Here is a 22,426-nt window from a genome sequence, read left to right as displayed (position 1 = left end):
GACTTGAACCAACAAAGAAGTCCTGAGCTATTGTTGTATTTTCCCCATATGATAATTTCCATCCTTTCTCTCTTTTAACGATTTCATAGTCTTCTGTTTAGTCTTAAACCTGCTTCTAAAAACTTCACAATCCCATATAAAGCAATTACTCTAAATGGACTTTTTTGATTTCACAGAGTATAAAGATCATGTAACTTCTCGTAATTCTCAGTTCACTGACTGCAGTCTCAAGTAGCTGTTCCTGTTACATGATAATGTTAGTGAGCTGTGCGTTAGTGTGCTGAGTTCCTCAGCTTAGCCTGAGGAACTAGTTGGCCCCATTTCATATCTGACTCCTGCTGAGTGAGAACAAATACTATCCAGAACTCCTCAAAGTCTGTCTGCAGCAAAAGGCTTTTTTTTTTTTTTTTTTTTTTTTTAAGGAAAAAGAAAACTTGCCGATGCTTGCTTGCATAAATTCAAGTGAGGAGGAAATTTAGAGGGTAGGAAGAATACGGAAGTCTTATGTTTGTGCATTTTGTTTTGTGTGTGTGTGTTTTTAATTAATGTACAAGTTTATTTCAGAGAAGTGCAAAACATTCAGGTAACCTTTATTTAGAATGCTATCTCTTGGGAAATACATCTACATTCATGCTGAGATTCTTACGCTGACCCAATGCAGAACTGTACATGTGCTCTAGAGCCAAGACGTTTCAGCAGAGATTTTTAAAGGTGTTTTTCCAACCCTCCCTTTAAAAAAGAAGGGAGACAGACTCTTAAAGACAGATAGGACCTTCCATGTAATAACTTTTTCTAGACAAATATATACACCATAGAAACTGTTCAGTTATGGTAGAAACTATTACTGCTGTAAAATCCTAGGGAATGTCTGCCACTAACAATTTCTTCTTATCCCGTCACTTCAAGTGTTTAAGGCTTTTCAAATACAGATCATCCCTGCCTGTATTTTAAGTGTGATTGTAAATGGCCTTTTACAAATGCCAACTACTTAATGGGACCTACAGAAATGGGCAAGACTTTAGCAGTTCTCTCTGATAAGAGCAATTTCAGAGAGGAAGGAAAGGTGTTCTGTGACTCTGCCTGCATGTTCATAGTGTGTTGAACCACTCTTGGCTGTATGACAGGTTGGGAAGATGCCTGCATTGGTTTCTGGAGGTGCTGTGATTCCCAAGTTAGTCACTGAAGCCAGCTGTGCAGTGGGGCAGTGACCTGTCTGCTTGTTCAGGGCACGCGTGGGGTCCCCTTGGCTCATTGCAGCAGGCAGGAGTGCAATTTTCCCTCAGCCTACGTCATACCTTATTTTAAGTGCTTTGCTGCGCCAAATGTTCAGGTCTCAAATCCCAGGAAAAGGAGGGCTGGGATTTCTGTGTGGGAACAGATGGACTTCTGAGGGCTGGCAGGGTTTGGTCTCTAGCTGCACGTATGGGTCCTTTCCAGGATCGGACCCCTCAGAGCATGCAGCTGCTTGTGCTCCTGAAGCTGAGGCTGGAGATGCTCAGTGTAGGTATTGGTTCTGAAGGGCTCTGCATCTGCTGCTCCCAGTAGCTGTTGGGAGGCTGGTGCTTCCTGCAGTCAGGTCACTTTTTAACTTAGACACGGAGCTCTAGGTAGTCCTGGTTATTTTAAAACTTCAGCTTGTGGTTTTTAATTCTTTAATTAGTAGAAAGGTATTGCTTCCAGTATAACTTGTTTGTCCTGTATTAATGTAACTAAGACTGTAGTTTGTAGAAAAAAGTGAGTTTATAACCTTTTTTTGAAGAAAAAAAATAAAATTGGTCTGTGGCTTTTTATTTTTATTTTTGGTCTGAAGATTATTTTTCTTGTTTGTCCGGCAGCTGGGATGCTGTCCTATGGTGTAGGTGTGGTGTTTGAGTCCTTGCTGTACTTGGTTGTTCTTTCTGGGTGTGTCTACATGAAAAACAGTTTGGGTCACATCAGGAGTGCACTTTTGAGGGAAGACTTCTCATCTTCCCCACTTACTTTGCTTTGGTTATATTGCAGAGCAGTCTCAGATTTTACCAACTGAAAGGCTTCATTGTTCTATGTGAAATTAAACCAAAACATGCAGTCTGGGAGTGTGTGCATCCCCTGCTCCAGTGACTGTGGGCTAATTCAGTGCCAGGCTGCTGCTTTCCAAAATAACCTCCTTGAAAGGTGGTGGTGCTGCTGCAGGCACCTGGCACCAGCTGTCTGCTCTGTGAATCTGTCCTCCAGTCCCCGCTGCTTCCTAACGCAGATGTTAGCCTCTGCCAGTTTTAAATGCATCCCCACTAATGGAGTTTCATAAAGAGCTTAAACTTCACTGAATTATCAAGATAATTACTGAATTACATATTGAATTACCATTTGCTTTCTGCAACCAAACTTATGAGAAATCTGACAACCCGAGATTTTTATCTTTTTTATTAAATTATTGCCTGTATGTTAGTAGCATCTAAAAAAAAAAAAAGAGTGATATAAAAATGTTTTTTCCAGACCATTTACTTGAGAGAAACTACAGCAGTGCTTTAGAAATAATATTAATTAAAAAAGTAGAAAACAGAACAAAGGGAGTGGGGGGAAGTTATTTATGGTTTAAAAATACATTGAAAAGTAACAAATACCAAAGCTCTGAGCAGATTAAATTTTCAGATGAAAATGTCATTTAAGCTCAGCTGAGTCGAGGATCTTGGTTTCTTGCCTTGAAATATGATACTTATGCTTAAATGATTTAGTGTGACAGCGTCTAGCCTAGGTTTTCAGGATCCACTCGTATTTGTTTTAAAAAGCAATTAGGTACCTGGAACCTGCAATAATGGTTCTTGGTTTTAATATTTGATGTAGATCTTAATGAATGTATTGTTTATATTTTGTTTGTTTGATGGCAGAACTGTGAGCTGTATGAAACAGATACAGGACTATGAGCTCTGTTTACTTGGAATACTGGATGACTGACTCATGCCTCGGGAGGAGTTAATACAAATACTAACATTTTAAGCATGGGCTAGAGTAAGGAATGTGATGAAATACTCCATCCCTCCATAGAAATGGTCCTTTAAATAACCTTAAAGAAATAAACCTCCCCCCCCCACTGGTATAGTAAAAACCTTATATAAACTGTTATTTGTGCAACTTGGGTTAACTTATCATGAGGGGGATTTATTCTCTAGGGACAAGTGAATATTCCAGGCTCTTGGGTTGTTGTCCAGGAACCGTCACCTAGTGTGAATTTGTTAACTCTCACAAGACAAACTTTGAGTTGGCATTTCTTTGTGTAACAGCTTTAATAGCGAAGGAGTTCAAAGTCTGTTATAGACATCTTAAGTGGCCTAGTATAGACATCTTAATGCTCATACGAAGGCTGAAGATTTGGGTGTAACAGTCGAAAGTATGCATTAGTCTTACTTAACAATATGCTGTCTTCCAAACAGTGATTCAAGAAAATCTATTGTTGGCATTGCTTTGGTCAAATGCTTGTATTTGGGCAACAGTTATTACTATGGGCACTGGCAAGTAAAAATCTCTGGAACCAGTTTGTAGTGAGACAGTTGAAATAAATTTCAAGATGATCTTAACTTCTTCTAGGGAGGCAGTAACAAACCCATTTTAAAATAGCTTACAGAACAGAGTATTTGAATCGTCATTGGCACAGTGTGAGATACTACCCACCTTCTTATTTCTGAGCTCTGAGGTGTCATGATGCATGATTTTCTTTATGAAGAGATACTTTTGTAATGTGGAACCTTGTTCGTTGGAACTGATTTCTGGTTCATGCATTTTGAAAACATAAATGCCAATCTGGTATTAAGCATTACTAGTCGGTTTCCAGTAACAATTTTGTCTACTTCGCAGGAATGAAGCGTCCATTAAGTCCTGACCATGTCTTTGAAGATGGGATTATGAATCAGCCAGCTGTTCTGTGGGGCTTTGAAGAGAAGGGACTGAGGAACGACAGACAGGACTATCAATTAAGCAAAGAAAAAAAGAAGATACTATTTTCATTCTGCGAAGTGTGCAATATACAGCTGAACTCTGCAGCACAAGCTCAAGTTCATTACAATGGGAAGTCTCACCTGAAAAGAGTGAAGCAGTTAAATAATGGAAAACTCCCTACAAGCACAGCTCCTGGCACCTTGTTTGCAAGTACAAGCACAGGTAAATGATCAGTAGGAGATGCTGGGTTTCGGTCAAGAAATTTGAGGAAGCTTTTAAGCTCTACTTTCCCAACCCATAATAACCATTACACTTAATACAGATTAATGCTAATAATTAATATTTTTTCATGTTCAGAATTACTACTGTATTTTTTTCTCCTGTGAAGCCAATTTTATTTAGGCAGTATTACATCACTGTCTGATTGATTGACTTATGTAGTTGAGATTATAGCCTACTTAAAAGTAGCTGTCCTGCCTTCTAATCTAATAGTCATGCATTTGTCATCTATTTTTGTTCAAAAAATAAAGTCCTGGAAGGATGCTATACATTCAAGAGAAATATTTAAAGGAACATAAGGGTAGAAAGAGAAGGGGAAAGCTACAATTTACAGGCCTGGTCCTTTCATCATTTTTGCTTCTGCTGGTCTGAGTTTTAATTGCTCTCATTCAAGTGAAAAGTAATTTGGAAATAATATTTATTTGCTGGGCAAAGGGAAGGTCCCAAATACTTGGGTAAAATACACCTAGTGTGCAGTATGTAAAGGTGTACATAACATCTTTAAAGTTTTTTTTTTTTTAAACTTAGCTGTTATCGCTGTTATCTATTCTAAGAAAAAATGTAGTATTTCCACGATTATCTAAGCATGTAGGAGTTGGAACACATCAAAAAAATAACTTGAAGTTGTACAGTTGTAAGGGAAAAGATGCTGGAACTCTCCTTTCCTTTTTATAAAGGGTCCTGGTATGCCAGATGGTCAGTTGCTTTGATGTTCTGTGTTTAAGGATTTTGCTGCAGGATAATCCTTTTTCTGTGATGCTCCAAAAACACTGAAGAAAACTTGTTAGAGCACTTGAAGGATGCTTTTTTTACTGATAGTTGAAGTAGATATTTTTCCATTTCTGTTTATTTTGTTAAACAACATTCAGGTGGGTTTCTCTTCTTCCTTTTAGTTCTTTATAATTCCAAAGTACCAAAGTTGATCTTAAAAAGCATTCCTTACATGCCACATTAAACGAGGTATAGCAAATCATACTATCTTCTGTTTCTGAGACAAGAAGTGCTGCAGCTCTAAGGAATTATTGTCTAGAAGAAGCAAATGCTGATGCATAATAACTGTTAGTACTTTGGTATTGATAAGTAATAGACCTCAAATATTCATGAAAAGTTGTATTTCTTTTATTAGATATTTTTTTATTAGCCATATGAGGGAGATTTACTTTGATTTCTTTTTTTTTGTATCAAAACAATCAAACTTCATTGAAGTTAAAAAATAAAAAAATGCAAAATGTCTCATTTTCCTTTTTTCTTAGTGATTTTTCTCACTTTTTTTGGCTTTGTTTAGAACCAAGTCCTGTGGCCCCAAAAATGTCTACTGAAAAACACCTAAATGATTTAGTTGTGTGCGTTCTTAAAGTATCTCAATTTTGAATAAGACATTCTCAAATTCCTTTCTGTGTTGATAGAAAACACTTAAAATGTTTGCTCTGTGTATCTTCTGTTGCTTTTTTTGTGAGCTTGACACCTGCACCCGATGTCTTTGCAGTCATTCCTTGGGATTGTAGTTGATGCTCTGGCACTGCTGCCTGGAGAACGCTCTGAAGCTGAGAACATTTTAAGTTTGCTGGAACACACACTTTGGGGTTACCATATGGCATAGGAGTTAAAACTTTTTTTTTTTTTTTTTTTAGCAGTGTGCTTTGTTTCCTGATCTGTATATTCCACTGCATCCCACTTACTTCCTAGCTATGCTGTTTTGCCCAGTGCATGTTGAAATAGGCATGCTGTTTTCATGGCTGAAGGATGTTAGTTTCATAAGCATTTAGAGGAAAAAAATGCCGTATATAGACAGTTTACTATAATTGCATAGACAGTTTAATGTAATGCTTAAGAGACAGTAGGGGAACAATGTTTACCAAAATGTTATTCTCAAAGAACACTTCTCAAAAATAAGTAGAAATTTATTTTCTTATAAATTGATGTTATCCAGGCTTCGTTTTAATCCATGTCCTCTGGAGTGTTATTAGCCCTTCTAATGGGAGTCTGACTTTCCCATTTCTTTGGTTAACACTGTAAACAATTAATTGTGCAGATGGCAAGAGAACAGTTCTGTTCATCTCACTTCACCAATGAACAGACTTTATTCCACATGTGAAGAAAGCAAATAGCCCTTCTCATACCTCACTATTACAACTAAGTACCCTTCTAATGAACCAGTTGGTGAGCAGTTCAGCAAGCCGCAGATAGCTTTCTGCTAAGGTTCCTGCTAATCTATGGCGGGGATTTTCCTTTGTCTTCACAAAATGGAAGTGAAATGAATAATATTCCTGTTGAAAATAAGGTATTTCTGAATATATGTGCCTGTAAATGTATGTTGACAATACAGAGACCAGGATTATAGACCTGCCAGAACTGGTTTGAATGTGTGCAACAGAACTCTGTACCGCTGCTGCCTCCAGCCTCCCTGGCTCCTGGTGGGCTTCCTGCCAAATAGGGATAGACACGAAGGGGTCATGTAGCACGTTTTCATATCCCTCCTATTCAAAGGTCCTCTCTGTGACTGGTGGCCTCAGGATGTTATAAAGCATCCTTTTAATTGTTGATCTCCACTGTGTTTTATGGATCTAATCCCAATTTGCTGCTTTTAACTTTCAGTAATAGGTAATGGTCCTTATGAAAAAACTTACTGAGGTTATGTAACTGGAGTTCTGGGTCCTGCCAATAATACTCTACAGTGTATAGATGATGGTGTCCATATACTTAAAGTCCAAATATCTCTTTAGAGAAAACTTAAAAAGTTACCCTCTATAATAACGGTACAATTGTCATAGAATTTCAAAAGGTGTATTTAGCAACATTACAAATTTACAAAAAGCATGCTCTGTTTCTGTAGTCCGTTTACTTTGACTCCCTCCCTCCCCATTACTGAATCTAGAGATAGCTTCACTACCCTGCCTCTACAAGTCAATAACTCCACAACACTTTCAAATTAAAACAATCAAAAGAAAGTTCAACAGTTGCTTTTCTTTATCTTGCACACAAATTAAGGTTAACGTTTTCTTGATTTGACCAAATTAAAGGCTTGGGTGACTTGAGGCACTCATCTATTTACTCATTTTCATTAGCTTGGTGATAGAAGTGAGGGGCTGGGCTACCAAAATGGCAGTTTGCCGGGGATTAGAGCCTCTGCTGCTCTCCTTGCCACTGATGATTCCTACCCATTTGTAAAGAATGGTGTGTGTCCAGCTTGTGACTGGGCACAGCTTGTTCCCCTAGGTACTGGGGCCTACCCTTTTTAATGTCTTTATTGATCACTTGGATGAGGGAATTGAGTGCATCCTCAGTAAATCTGCATACAACACCAATCTTGGGGGGGTGGAACGTTGATCTCCCAGAGGGTAGGAAGGCCCTGCAGAGGGACCTGGACAGGTTGGATCCATGGGCAGAGGCCAATGGGATGAGGTTCAACATGGCGAAGGGCCGGGTCCTGAACTTTGGCCACAACAACCCCAGTCAGAGCTACAGGCTACAGAGTGGCTCAAAAAAGAGGAAAAAGCGGTGCAGAGGAAAAAGATGTGGGGGTATTGGTTGACGCTCGCCTGAACATGAGCCAGCAGCGTGCCCAGGTGTCCAAGAAGGCCAACAGCATCCTGGCTTGTACCAGGAGTAGTGTGGCCAGCAGGACAAGGGCAGTAATTGTTCCACTGTACTCCCCTGTGTGTAGGCCGCACCTCAAGTACTGTGTTCAGCTTTGGGCCCCTCAGTACAAGAAAGACATCGAGGCCCTGGAGCATGTCCAGAGAAGGGCTACAAGGCTGGTGATGGGCCTGGGACCGAGTCTTGTCAGGAGCGGCTGAGGGACCTGGGGTTGTTTGGTCTGGAGGAGAGGAGGTTCAGGGGAGACCACATTGCTCTCTACAACTCCCTGAAAGGAAGGTGTGGGGAGCTGGGGGTCGGCCTCTTCTCACAGATAGCTAGCGATAGGACTAGAGGGAATGGCCTCCAGTTGTGCCAGGGGAGGTTTAGGTTGCCAATTAGGAGACATATCTTCTCAGAAAGCGCAGTCAGGCATTGGAATGGGTTTCCCAGGGAGGTGGTGGTGTCACCATCCCCAGGGGTGTTTAAGGAAAGGTTCAATGTGGTATTTGGGATGTGGTTTAGTGGGTCATGTTGGTGGTAAGGGGTATGGTTGCAACTGGTGATCTTGGCAGTCTTTTCCAACCTTATTAATTCTGATACCCCTCCTGTCTTGCCTGAGCTGGGGCTGAAGCTTCCCTGCAGTACTGTGCCAAAGGCCTTTCTCCTATGACACCCTGCCAGCTTTCTGCCAGAAGGCAATAATTGCCAGCTCAGGGAAAATCAAGTGTGCACCGGCTGGTGCAGCTTGGACCTGGAGTCCCTTCCCTTATTTCATACAGCCGGGGAGGGAAGCGCTACGTTTTTAGGGGCAGCCTCGGCTCGCAGCCCGCTACTACCGCCTAGCTGGCCCCGGCGGCGGCCCCGCGGCGGCGAGGGGAGCCCTCGGATGCCACGGCGCGGCCTCTGCCGCTTCGGGTCGCCCCCTCCGTGCCGTGGAGGGCCGGCTGCAGGGCCGGGGGGTGCTGGATATCGGGCCGGGCCTCCCCTCTCTGCGGGCGGCGGCGGCCGGGCCCGCGGCCAGCAGGGGGGGCTGCAGCCTGCGCCATGCTCGGCGCCTGTTCTTTCCGCCAGCTGTTAGTAAGGGAGAGGTCTGTGCTAAGAGCAGCGAGCTGCCCGGCAGCGCCTGCAGTGCCAGGCTGGTGAGGGGCTCCGTTATATTCCTCAGCACTGGTTTTGCTCCCCCAGATCCCCTCCTGTCCCCCGCAGGTCGGGCCCCTGGGCCTCTCCCAGCTGCAGCCGTGGCACGGGAGGAGAACAGGGCAGTGGGGAGAGGTTGGGTGCCGGGTCCCCCCCGCCACACATACACACTTTTGGCAGTAGAGAATAGATCTGCTTTGCCTCCTTGTGTAGTGCCACGTTAAGTAGGAAGGCTAGGCATCATTTCAGTGTAATGGAGGCAGCGAGGCTCACAGCTGAAGTGCTCTGAATTATCCTGTAAAGGATCCATGTACATGTAAAGGATCCATATACAGGTAACTTGCAGGAAGTGCCTTCAGCTACTTCAAATGAAAAGCATGCACTTAAAGAGCTCATTTAAATTAATAACTAATTTTCTAAGAGTATGACATTTTTTTTTTTTTTTTTTTTAACTCTGAATAAATAAATAAATAAATAAATAAATGGCTATTGGTAAACCTCAAGAAATGGCTCTGAAAATGTTCCAGGTAGCCATACATCCACATACCTGTATTTGCACAGATGCCTGTGAGAAAGACTCTTTGCTTTATGAAACCGTAGAGGAATCACCTTGACTATGTCAGTGCAACTTCGTGATCCATGATGAAGATCAGAAATCAAAGATTAAACTTTGGTCTGTTACAACCAATGAAACTGCAGTGGATTACTCTTATTTCAGTGAACTTTTTTTGTTGATTTTAATTGTCAGCAGAACCAGATCCTAAATGACTGACTTTGTATGTAGATTTGATGTAGATTTGAATCCTGAGCTGGGCCCAGACTAGCTTTTTGGTATGTAGATTAGTTGCCGTATAAAATTTGTGCCAACTTAATGGAGAACAAAATTTTTGCTTGCTTTAAGCCTCTCGATCTAGGTCCTCAAATTTGTCTTTTTTTTTTTTTTTTTTTTTCTATAGAAAAACAAGGATAATCTGATTTTTATTACACAAGATTTTTATTAATTATTCTAGTGAGTACTCAGGAATGCTAAGCAGCAAAGTAACTTGAAAAAGTTGTTGAGCTGAGTCCTCCTAAACTTCTTCATATGTAGCTATGTGTTGTGTATGTAGCTAGTTAGTGTGTAGAGGAGGATATTAGAAAGCACTGTGAGTTTACTCTTGTCTTATTCCCAAACCTGTTTTAGACTTGTGTAAGGCCAGCACTTGTTCTGCCTTCTCGCTCTGCTGCCAACAGCCCAATCTGTTGGGAAGGAGTGTGAAGAAAGCTGCTGAGAGACTGCTCAGCTGCTGGAGACACAAAATGGGGTAGCATCTGGGAGCTTTGTCCCACTGTCCTCTATGAAAGAGAGGTGCCCACCCACCTTCCCCTCTTTGCTGTCCTACTCTGGGCAAAATCTGTCTGGAAAAGATTAGGGTCTCGATAGAAAGCAAGAATATTACCTCCCTCTGATGCGATTTAAAAAAAAAAAGGGGGGGGGGAGGGAATGATATACTCTTATAATGTAACTTAGATTCGTGAGCTGTTGAGAAACTGTTAGTATTCCCCTTCTCACTGCAATGTATAGTGACTTCTTTACCTATTCAGTGTTCCAAATAGGTTGCATTTGGTAGACGGTTTCTCCCATTTTGCATATCTCCCACAATTTCCTTAGGAAATATGTGGTATTATGCAAGTTAACATTCTTCTTACAGTATGAAATACGTTTATGATATCTGACTGCTATTTTTCTTTCACAATGGTTCTAATTAGTTGCTCTGAAATTAGGGGCCTTTATTGTATTGTTTTGGTGCTCTTGATACTTCTTAGAAAATGATGATGGGAGTGAATACCAAGGGACAGAGATGATGTGAAAGATGGTCTCTTGTTTGCTAATAGCTGGAAACTGTATCCATAATACTTAGTTCTGTGTTTGAGTAGTTCCATTGTGAAAGTATAGGCAAAGATAATAATAATAATAAAGATTACTACCACTGTCATTAGTAGTCTTCAAGAAAATTCTATTTTTCATTGAGGTGTTCCATACTTTTTTTTTAAGTAATTGGTAAATTAATTTAAAGCAAGATATTCAAAAATGCTCTAATAAAGAAAGAAAGAAAAAAACAACAACAACAAAAAAACTTTTTTTAAGTTGTTAATGGGTATCAGACTAATTATCCGTCTGTAGTCTCTGCATCATTCTCTTGGAGGCAGTAAGCACATGAATGACACTTGTAAGCAAGCTGGTTGTATAACTAGTATAGATAAAAAATGGTTTATGGGGGGGATTTGTTTTGGGTGGAATGGGTAGTGAAAGGTTTCAAAATAAAATTGGCTACTACAGTCACCACTTGTTGCTCTAGTCCTTGATACATGAGTGTGCATAAATATATTATTGTATCAAAATTCTCTGCAGAATTCCTTTCTGGATAGTTTAACCTCTCTTCAGGAAGCAATTACTTTGTAGTAAAGAAACAGAATTTCAGATGTTCTTGTTCTAGAGTTTAGGACAAAAAAAAAAATAAGGTTGGTCACTTGTCATGGTTTCTTGAAGTGTGGAGTTATCATTTTTATTCAGTATGTATATCCAACAGTGATTTTATACAAGCATGACTGAAACAATAAAAATAAAGTCAGAGGTGTGTGTGTATTTTTTTTTAACTATTTTTATCTTGGAAAAGTAAATCAGATACTCTGTACGGTAAGTATCCCAATCTGGGAACAGATCCTGCCAAAATTTCTCTCATAGTTGTCTCATGACACAGTAGTATATTTGGATAACTATACAGGTATTGTAATAAAAACTCCCATGTCCTTCTATTTCTTTGTAAACTTAACCTCTTCATGGTTACATCTAATTCTTATTACAATGTGCATTTAAAATCTTTGTGGGTGGGAGTGTGTACAGTGGCACATGCCCTATTACCTTTTTTGGGAAAGAAAATGCATGAAGTACCTGAAAAGACAAGGATTTACAGACTGGGAAGGCTCTGTGGGAGTAGGAAGAGCATGAATTTAATAAGCCATGGAGATTTTTCATAGTAAGTAATTAAAAAATATTGTTGTTTTTCAAAAGCAAAGACAATGTTAATGTAATGCTTTTAGTTGCTGAATTTTTTGTATGAATACTTGATCTGCTGGATTGTACGGATGGGTCGATATTCTGAAATTCTTCATCTAGGTATTTATGCTTTTCCTTAGATATAAACAAGTATTTGCTAATAGACTTCGTCAGTTACATGGTTAAAAAGTACTTATTTGTTCATCTGTGTAATTGTAAATTAATCTTACTTACAGAAGCTGTAAGGAATCATTAATTTTTATTGCTAGATTTTTTCCCAGTAACGAAGCTCACCACAATACAGGCTACTGCTTCTCCTCTGTCTCGTGTTCATTGTAGAAGAGACAGAGCTATTTTTAACATTTACACAGTCTAGATAGATGATTCTGCTTTCTGTACGGTTTGGAGCTGGATCTGTAGAGCCTTTCATAATCATACCCTTTTTTATGGTTTGTTTGAATTTGATCACTAGCTGATTTCATGCGTTGATAATGATGGCTTAGGTTGCCTGTTTCTCAGCATAAATTCACCTCAGACTTCTACTTTGACAGTGCTCTGTGTTTCTGTACGCATGAAGATACAGAACTGAAATTGCTTTGCTTTCTTTACAAAATGACTCAGAGTGTGCTTGTCCTTCCCTAAAATGTTGCCAGCGTGTGAAGGATTTTCAATGAGCAATGCAATAAGCCAGCATCTGGGAAGGTTTGGAGCAGCACTGGTGTACCGGTGCACTGTCACAGAGGAGCAGGGCTGGAGCAAAGGCTCTGTAGCATCGTAGATCATATTGGTCACATATTGGAAGTTCTGTTTACGTAACTTGGTTGCTATTTGAGCTGGTTAAATAGTATTGCCATAATGTGGAGTGGACTTCCCAGTAGAGGTGAGCATGATTTTTATTATTAAACTTCACTGAATTGCTTTGTGATGTGATATTAGTAGTGGATGATTACATGTTTGGCAGTATTTGTGTGTGCATGTCATTTGTATTTTAGTTACTCCAATGGAAAGGATAAGAAAAATGGCAAGATATATAATGCATAGTTTTGTTCTCTTCTTATTTCAGTATTCAAACTAACTCTAAATATGTGGCAAGCTCCCTTTCCTTGCTTGCTGTTTGCAGAGGGCATCTTTCCAGTAGGTGACTTCCTATGCATTTTAAATGTTTTTGGAACATGTCAGTGATGCTGTATTATTGTTACAGAAAGAAGCTAATTAACAGTGTGACTAACTGCCTCTTACGAGAGCTTGCTTTCTGGCTTGTTAAATATCAAATTATAGTTATAATGATATGTAAAGCATAAGAGCTGCTGAATTCTCCCAGATAAACTATGAAAGTGAAGAAGGAAATAAATTGTATACGGGATTCAAAGTGTTGTATATGTCTGTCACTGTTAATATTAAAAGTTATGACCTGTCATGCCCAGGATAGCTTCCAATAATTCATTCACTGACAGCTTCCTTTGAGAAGGGTATAAAATTACTGTCACTTCTCCCTAACCAGTTAAATTTGAGATTTAGTGCAGTAAGTTTTATTTAAGGGAACAGATAGTGTGCTAAAGGTAGCCTGTGAAGTTCTAGTAGTAAATCTTTTAAGTTTTAAAGAAGCATTATCAAAACCCAAATGGACTTTGTACCTGTTTTAAAATATATATATATATTTAATAATTTTGTGTGTTCTACAGATGAAATTTTCAAACTCATTTTCTTGTTAAGCATTATTGTTCTGTTAATGTTTTTAGTTTGTTGTGAGACCAGCTATGATTATATTTGCATCTGCTGATAGTAATTATTTTAATAAAAGTAGGGAAGATGCTAAAAAATACTTTTTTTTTCCTTGCTAAAAATGTCTATGCTTACTGTGTAAAGACTGCTGTGTTTTTTAGTTGTTGTTTTCTTTTTTTTTTTTTTTTTTTTTTATGAGGAACTGGGACAGCTCATGCATTTTCCTGCTAAATATATTTATGAGGCAGCTGTTTTATAGCTTTCAGCTCTAAAGTTATAGATAAGTGTGTATTTGTTTGACAGAAGATTCGAGAATTTCCATTTACTGCCAGTACATGTAAAGCTTGGCTAAGCAGACTGCATCAGGAGCACACACCATTTGTATTAGCCAATCTGTCTTTGCAAGTCCCAGGGCCACTATCTTGCTAGAAGCCACTGTGTGCTTTTGAAAGCATGAAATTAGTTTTATACTGAGCACATGGTTTCTCATTTAGCAGTTCTTTTTATGGTAATGGTCAATTTATGGTTCACTGCCAGAATTTTGGTGTTCTGTCAAAGCCGATAGCTCCTGCTAAGGTGTTCTTTGGAGATTAAGAAAATTTTAAAAAGCTACCCCACAATCCCCTGTCTCCCCCAAAAAAAAGACAAAACAAAAAACAACAAAAGTGGGTGGTGATGGAGATCTAGAGAGACTTTAATAAAGGATAACTGTCCCCAATGACCTAAACTACTCACATTCCTGTTAGCATTTTGGACTTGTTTCATATATAACATTCCTAAGCATATGTTTGTCAACTGTGACATAGAGATATTAAATTGTCACCTTCTTACACTTCATACAGTGGTTTTTAATCATTTTGCAATAAACTTTTTCATGATATGGAAAGTTTATTATCCCTCAATGCTGTTTAGCTCTGTGTGCTTATTCAGTGATCAGGGACAAAATACAGTTGTCAAAAGTGTATGAAACACCCTAAACATTCAGGACTTTTTTTTTTTTTTTTTTTCAATGCAAGTGTAGAGCATGTTAGAGTTTATTTGGAAACTTTTAGGAGTCTCAATAAGTTATTAGTAAACACTTTTTAAAAAGTGTTCATTAATACATGTAATTTGTAAACTGATGAGGTAACATTTTTAGCCGTATTCCATTCTTGGGAGAGATTCTAACCCTGTGAGATTACAGACTGTTCCCTTAATAGCAGTAAAAGATTAAGGTGATTAATGTTGTACAGTGTTAGACTTCACTTGGGTTGCTTTGTCCAGTTTACATTAATCTCTGCTGTATATTAGGTAACTTTAGACTGCGCTGCTTTAATATGGATTTCCATAATTTTGACTTGATCCTGTAATGAGCAAGTTTTTATAATACAATATTTGCTTTTCTGCTAAGTTGTCGGCCTTGGGCAAAATCTGACTGCACTTTGTGTGGAAGGTCCCGTGGGCTTTAGAAGTGGTAGACTTCTTCTCTAAGTGCTGAGGAAAGATTCTCATCACTTACTGATACACCTTTCTGGGAAGGAATAGCTGGAAGCTGTACCTGATAAGAAGTGAATCTAAGTGGGTGTAGCAGTTTTTGATTCTTCCATCATCATGGAGAAAGAAGAAAAGTGGAAACTATGGAGACTACTTCTCTTTGCAGAAGTCACTTGGAAGGTGCAGAAGAGTATTAGCTCAACAGAGCTCCTCCTTTCTCAAAGTCATGTTTACTTGGAGCATCCTGCAGTCATGAAATAGAGGCAGACTGACAGCTTGTTTTTTATACAGCTTTAAAAAATATGGTTGCTGTCATTTTGGGACCTTTGAATAAATTTGTTTGCTATTCTCTAGCACGTGTTTCAAGGCTACCAGGCATCAAATGTTGTTATGAACATTTGGAAAATGATGTGTGACATGTCACTACCATGACATATAAAACTTGTTTTATTTAAGTACTTCAGCTAGAATGCCTTTCCTTGTCCTTTTATTCTTTGTGGAATTCTTTTACCCATGCTTTTTTTTTCACTATAAATATATGCTTGTCACATTTCAAGCTCGCTAGTTCTGTTCCAAGACTTTGTTGCATGTAAGGTGCTTTTAGCTTCAGAGATCTTGCATCCTCTTCCAAGTGCCTTTACTGGTGCACATTTCCTCTCCTGCCATTTCACATTGGTAAGTAATGAGAGAAGTGAGATCCAGAGTGCTGGTTACACTGGATGAAGCTACTTAACTTCCTGGTAGGGTGCCCTTCTTCTTAAAGGGAGCATTTCTGTATCAGATTGCCACTTTTCACATGGCACCATAGCTTCAATTTCTTCTCCTTTGGAAGACATGAATGTTAATGTATGGGATCTTTTACAGTTTGAGAGAGTTTAGGGGATAGCAGCTTCAGTACTGCAAGTTTACTTACAAGGGGACTCTGAAGGAGAAGAGGATACTGTCACCTAGAAGGAGAAAATGACTGGGGAAGTGGTTTGGAGTTGTAGCAATTCCATGTTGATGACTTGACTTTGGGACTTGAAACTAGGCAAGCACATTGTGGAAATCTTGATTTTGCCTTTTTTTAAGTGAAGGTCGTCAATGATGCCTGCCAGAGGAGAAGAGTAAACTGAGAACTGTAGCTCACTGTGTCAGCACTGTTGAAGCCTACTGCTGAAGCTGGAGTTTATGCATATTGTTCCCTGCAGATAGGCTGGGGAGCCAGGTGGGAGTTGAGATGTTCTGGAGGTCTCATCCAGAATGTTCAGCCAAGAAACTGTGTGCTTTTTTCACATGCTTTCTGAGCTGCTGGATTCTGGGCAGTGCTCATAACATGTCTTTCATGGGAAAAGGGGAAAATGAACGGAATAATTTTCCTTTCATGTTTGTCTTTTGTTCCTTTAATTTTTTTTTCTTTTTTTTTTTCTTTTTTTTTCTTTTCTGAAGTGAGGAAAGCAGGGTACTTCTTGATCTGTAAGGGTGTAAGAAGGGTGCTTTTGTATTGACACCAGCAGTTGGGACAGATAAAAGGCAAAATTCCTTAGCCTTGGGTAGGTCTTGGACCTACCCCAATGAAAGTTTTTGACAGCGAATGATCAGGGCAGATCTTCAGAGGGGATGATAATGGTATTTTTTGTTTGTTTTTGTGTTGTTTTTTTTGGGGGTGGGGGGTGGAGAGGATTTTTTTTTTTTAAACTCTGAATAGAGAAATATATTTTCTTCAAATTAAGGACTGAGATTTTTCAGATTCATAGTGTGTTTTAGGAGTTAGGTGAGTGAAAAGACATGACTGAATGCATATCAGTGGTGGGAAAACTTTTCTTGCTAAGCAACGTGAAAATGTCAGACTTCTGGCTGGATAAGAATTCTTGGCATGATACATTTGGTGATACCACTTGCTTGTTTCTGCAGTTGCATTGGACAGCGTATGAAATCTGTTTGTCTCAATATGTGTGAGCTTGAACTCCTGCTCTTGAAAGACTGGTGGTTAAAAGGTGTTTAAAGGTCCAGGGAATTCTGAGCTGTTCTTGTCTGTGGGTGTTGGTGGTGGTTGTTGTTTTCTTCTGTTGTGGTAGAACTGTTCAGTTGGGTGCTACTTATACTCTTACTGAGTTAGAGACAGAAGACAAGTCACAAGTGTACTGGTAAGAACCTGTTCTTGAGTCAAGAACCTACCCAGGAGCTCTTCCCTGCCTTCATTTTTATTTACTTATTTATACATAAAATTTAACTTATGTAGTTCTCTGTAGTGGGATTTAATACAGGACAACATTACTGTTATTTCCCCTCTGCTCTCATCAAGCATTCTGTAAGAACATGATTCAGAAGTCAGAACTTATCATATGGAAGCTTGTGACTTCCACCCAGGGGCCTCCATTTCCTTTCTTTAGGATACTTCATACGAGGGGAAACAGAGAGGAAGGGAAGGGTAGAAATCCGTGAGGGTTGTTTAATTTTTATTTTTTTTCATTTTGTTCAAACTGGATTCTAAATTTTCATATATGTGCAGTCTCTTCTCACTCAGCCTAGAGTGTTCACAATGATGACATCCTGAAACGTTTTGTTTCATAATAGGTAGAATGAAATCATATTTCTGGGACTAAGAAGAAAAGGCGGCACTTTTTTCTTTTTTTCTTTTTTGTCTTTTTTTTTTTTTTTTTTTTTTAAATCAGCAAAACATACTTAAATAGACCATGGAGAAAATAAAGAGGTGAGGAAGATTTCTAGGCTTTAGAGTGGCACATCTGGATAAAGAGTCACAGAAATCACTTCATCAAGAAAAAGCAGACTAGCTGGAAACCACTGAAGTTTATTGTTAGGAATTGCAATTAGTGTATTGTGGCCAGCTTTGTTAGTGGTACCACTGAAGCCTGATATGTCTCTGGTAAGGTCCTGAATAGTAAAAATGCACCCTATATTAAGCAATCATTGTAGCGATCTCTTTAAGGGGAAAAAAAAAAAGTTAGTAGTAGTTGGCACCTATGTACCCAGTTTACTTCTGAAATATTCAAGCTTTTCAGTCACTCTAGCTGGTGAGCAGGGTGCAGACTTTCAGAAAAGCCAAAGCTTGAGCATCAGTTTATTAACTGAAGATTAAATCATCATGAAGCCATCCTTTTTTTATAACCATGTCTACAAAAAAAAAAAAAAAAATTTAAAGATTTGTCATACCAGATTTTTTGTTAAGAACTAGTGATAGAAACAAGTTATTATTTGGCAGAAACAAGCAAAAATATTGTAGTCCCTTTTTCATTTTGTTTATCATATGCTACAACTAATTAGCAACAACTAATGAACGGTCTGTTAGCTAGTTATGCTTTGTAAGAGAATATTCACCCAGGAATATTTGGGTGACAAGGTTATTTATCTAAATGCTTGATAAATTCCAAAATTCTACAAGATTTCTGTTGCAAATTGGCAGTGTTTGGAACTTAGGATATTTCATATTATTCACTAGCAGTTACTCAGTTGAGGCAGAAATATCCTGTTGCTCTCAAGTATATCAAGATACCCACTGGCAAAGAAGTGAAGTGATAAAATGAGAAAAAAATAACGTGGGGAACAATTAGTTTGAAAATATGTATTCAAACTATTAGGTAATTATGAAAAAAAATCTTTAAATGAACATAATTTCATAAGTGATTTATTATATGGTTGTATTTTCTAATTTATAAACAGGTATCAATTCAGAAGCATTTTACAAACGGTTTGATCAGATTTTACTCAAAACTATCATGATGTTCACAAAAATATTCAATGATTAGGTCCAAGTATATGAGTCTTCTGAGAAGGGGCCAAATGAGCTATGGCAAGGATGGATTATAAACTTTATAAACATTATAAACTTTATAAACATTATAAAATGGTTTATAAAATGGCTTTCTGTGCTCTGATGGTGCTCTGCAATCTGAACGCATGGCTCCTCTTGTTTTTGATACTTATGCTCACTTGTTGGAAAGATGTTAATGTGCATGGTGGTGAAGAGGGGGAAATTTAGAGTAGAGCTTTTACTTATGATGTAGCAATTAAGAAGTAAATTAAAATAAGAGGAAGATGCTTGTGGAGAGCAGAAGGTATTGCTGCATCCTGATGCATGAAATGAAACGGCAGCTCCACTTGAGTCAGGGTGCTCCACACTTCTGAAGCCACCTACCCTCCCACGCATGCTTTACCGGAGACATTAGTGGTGATTATTTTGCATTTAACATAAATATATAATGTTAGTGTTCACAGAATGTTGGGTATTTTTCATGAATAGGAGTTTGAATTAGGTCAGAAGAAAATACAGCTTCTGGTCACTGATAATTCCACCTTTTGAATTTTTGCATGGTATCAAGACACAAAGTAATGTGGTATTTGGGGGGATATACTACTTAAGAGATATGCACTGTTTTTTTTTTTTTTTTTTTTTTTTTTTTGTTTGTTTGTTTGTTTGTTTTTTGTTTTTTGTTTTGTTGTTTTTCGGTGTGTGTGTGTGTTCTGTTTTTCACTTCCTGGCTGCTAGCTTGATCTGGTCTCTCATCTTTCTGTCTGCAGAAAGTGAAGTTAATGTGAGGGGTGCAGCAGTGCAGCATTCTGCCCCACAAGGTGGGGGATGCTGAGCATCCTTGAGTTTTGCCTCCTTTCACTGTGTTTGTAAACTAGAAATGAAGTTGATCACAGCTGAATAGGCAAGTGGCTGGAAAGCACGAATTTTGCAGTGTATCTTTTGTTTTTGTTAATTTTAAATGTATATTTTAAGAAATCTGTGAAACTTCTTTGTAGAGAAAGTTAAAATTTGTTTTGAGGAAGTGTACAACTTATCAGAAAAATAATTCTAAAGAAAAACACAAGTGTTTTGATTTTTAAGTATTTTGTATTGCTTTATATTTGTATAGCAAAAGACTAGTATTTGAATAAATACGATGTACTTCACATTCTTATCTGTGTTTAGAAATGCAATTTAATGTACCAAATTGGTCTCTTTTCTTTAGAAGTCCATTTTGTGCCAAATAGGTATGTTTTTAAATAGAACAATATTCAAAAGGTTAAGAATAACTTACTAAATAATAATTTTGTCAGATGATTTAATTTTTATTATTATTGTTTCAACTAGAACTTCCAGCCACCTTCACTGAAAAATTATATACTTTCAAAAAGAAGCTTTTTGGAGTTTGTTAGTATCGATTTTTCTAGGTGGTGGTCTTGTATATACAGGAAATATATTTGAAGGACCGTTAATTTATTGAAAACTAAGCATCACTGTGAAATTCATGGACCTATATGAAGCTAAGGGTATAGATTGCAGTCACACTTCATGTCAAGACTCCAATGACAGAAGGAAAGAGCAGGTTTTAGTAGATAATGATCCTGTCTTTTGCACTTAATTGCACTGGGCTATCTACTTAGGCAAAGACAAGCCATGTTTATGATCATATTATGCATCTCTTTTGCATAAATACTAAACAGAATGTATACATCTGCCATTCCATAACCTGTCTTAGACCAACTGCAGTCATTTTTTGTTTATCTTTGTTGTTGTTGTTGTTGCTGTTGTTGTTTTGCTTTGGTTATGTTATGATTTTCCAGACTTGAAGTGGATAAACTGCGCAAATTAAGTTCAATTCTAGTATTTGTACTTTTACTGCTCTCCCTGTTTGAAAACCTGGGGTCACATTGATAGTGAGCACATTACCCTGGTTGCTTCAAGTCTTCCTTTTGCAATGTTGATGCAATGCATCAAAGTTACTTTAACTGTTTAAAATATACTGAGATAAGCATGCAAATCACAAGAATTGTCATGAATTAATTGAATAACTACAGAGTGGAGAGCAGGAGTGTGTTCTTTCTGCTGGTTGCTGATTAGCAGCCTGTTTGACTGCTCTGAGCCTGATCCCTCCTGCACCAGGGGTTTTAATTCTCAGGACTGACAGCTGTGTACTGTGCAGAAGGGAACTGATTCAGCCCCTCTGAAAGAGGATATGCCTCATTTGTTCAGTGTTGATCTCTCTGTGGCAAAGAAATGCTGCTGGAAAAATGTCAGGAGTTTGGAAAGACTGGGCAAGGTGCCTATGTGTAAGATAAAGAGCATGCTTGGAACATGGGTGAAAAAAATTGCAATTTTTATCATGAATGGTCACAAAATATAGCTAGAAATGATGCGACATAAATACATCAAAACAGCAACTTGATGAGTGATGATAATCTGCAAGAAACCAATTGGAAATACGCTACCCATCCTGAAACTGAAATCCATTTACTCACTATATTGTTTTCTGGACCATTTGCATGAACACATTGTTTATTACCTACCTTTAATAGAGTTCTAGGGTCAGTAGAAATTGTTCTGCAAACTCAAGCTTTCAGGTGTTAGAGTAAAACCGAGTGACAGTGCAGACACACAGTACCGTTTGTAGAACCACTGTCTTGAGGAACCAGAACTTTTTTTTTTTGTCCTTGTTGCTGAATACTTGTGCCATTGTGGCATGGAGCAACTTGCTGCCAGAGCCAAGTAAAGTCTGAAGGGACATATACCAATTAACTGAGAATAATGAGGAAAATATTCCTGTTACACGGATCAAAGTGAGTTTGTTACCAAGACTTTTGGAAGTCAAAGAATTTGTAACCCATGTATGGTCTAGCCTGATTCTTCTGGTATAAGCAAAATCAAATGAGTAATGGGGCTGGAAGATTTTGAGGACTAAAGGAATCCCTTAGCCATATCTCTTGTACAGTAACACAAAATAATCACAAACATTAATTCCTTCAGTAGAAGAAATCGCTTTCCTTAGTATGTGAGTACTTGGTGTTAAGTCCAATAACTCTGCAACTGAACTAGAACACATTGAACTTGGATGTGTCTCTGATTAACCTGAGGACTTCAGGAACTGATGAATTTATCTGTTACACTGCTAAATTATTTAAAGAATCCTTTACCGCTGTAGCTGTTAATTTCATTTTAATTCTAATTTGAATTTTCTAATTATAAGCTGTGAGGTGCATTTTCTTCCCTACTATTAAATTGCCTATTAGACACATTCTCCTTTTAAAATGCCCAGGTAGCTTGATTTAAAGTCCAGTACTGTTTGTATTAAGCATGCAATTACAAACACAAATCATGTAACATCTGGAAAGACTATCTTTTACCTTTTTCTTTTAATAACATGGTTTGCATCCATGGTCTCAGGGACTCTCCAATGAATCAAAATGACAGCTTTGCCTCCACAATAGCAGAATGGTTGGTCCTGTTTTTTGAAGTCTTCACGATGTACTCTTACCAGTAACAAATACTGTTTCAGCCAGAACTGTGTGCATAAAGCTCTTAGT

The 22,426-nt window shown here is 38.3% G+C and overlaps 1 protein-coding gene across 9 annotated transcripts in view; it reads left to right on the top strand.

Annotated features, from left to right (window-relative positions):
- The window catches only part of ZNF385B (zinc finger protein 385B), a 169,141-nt gene that overhangs the window by 26,326 nt on the left and 120,389 nt on the right, over positions 1-22,426 (top strand). For 5 of the 9 annotated variants that reach the window (XM_035331679.1, XM_035331683.1, XM_035331680.1 and 2 more), the window contains exon 2: positions 3,832-4,134. In XM_035331679.1, coding sequence (XP_035187570.1) covers positions 3,834-4,134 — 301 coding nt within the window. In that variant the 5' untranslated portion in view covers positions 3,832-3,833. Of the gene's footprint in view, positions 1-3,831; positions 4,135-11,775; positions 11,925-12,461; positions 12,825-22,426 lie in introns of those variants that run through there. The other 4 variants (XM_035331684.1, XM_035331689.1, XM_035331685.1 and 1 more) reach the window with 3 other exon arrangements.

This window comes from Oxyura jamaicensis, chromosome 7 (genome assembly GCF_011077185.1).
Source record: "Oxyura jamaicensis isolate SHBP4307 breed ruddy duck chromosome 7, BPBGC_Ojam_1.0, whole genome shotgun sequence".
Lineage (NCBI taxonomy): Eukaryota > Metazoa > Chordata > Aves > Anseriformes > Anatidae > Oxyura > Oxyura jamaicensis.
Note: the sequence above shows the minus strand (reverse complement) of the source record. Positions and strands in the feature narration are given on the sequence as shown.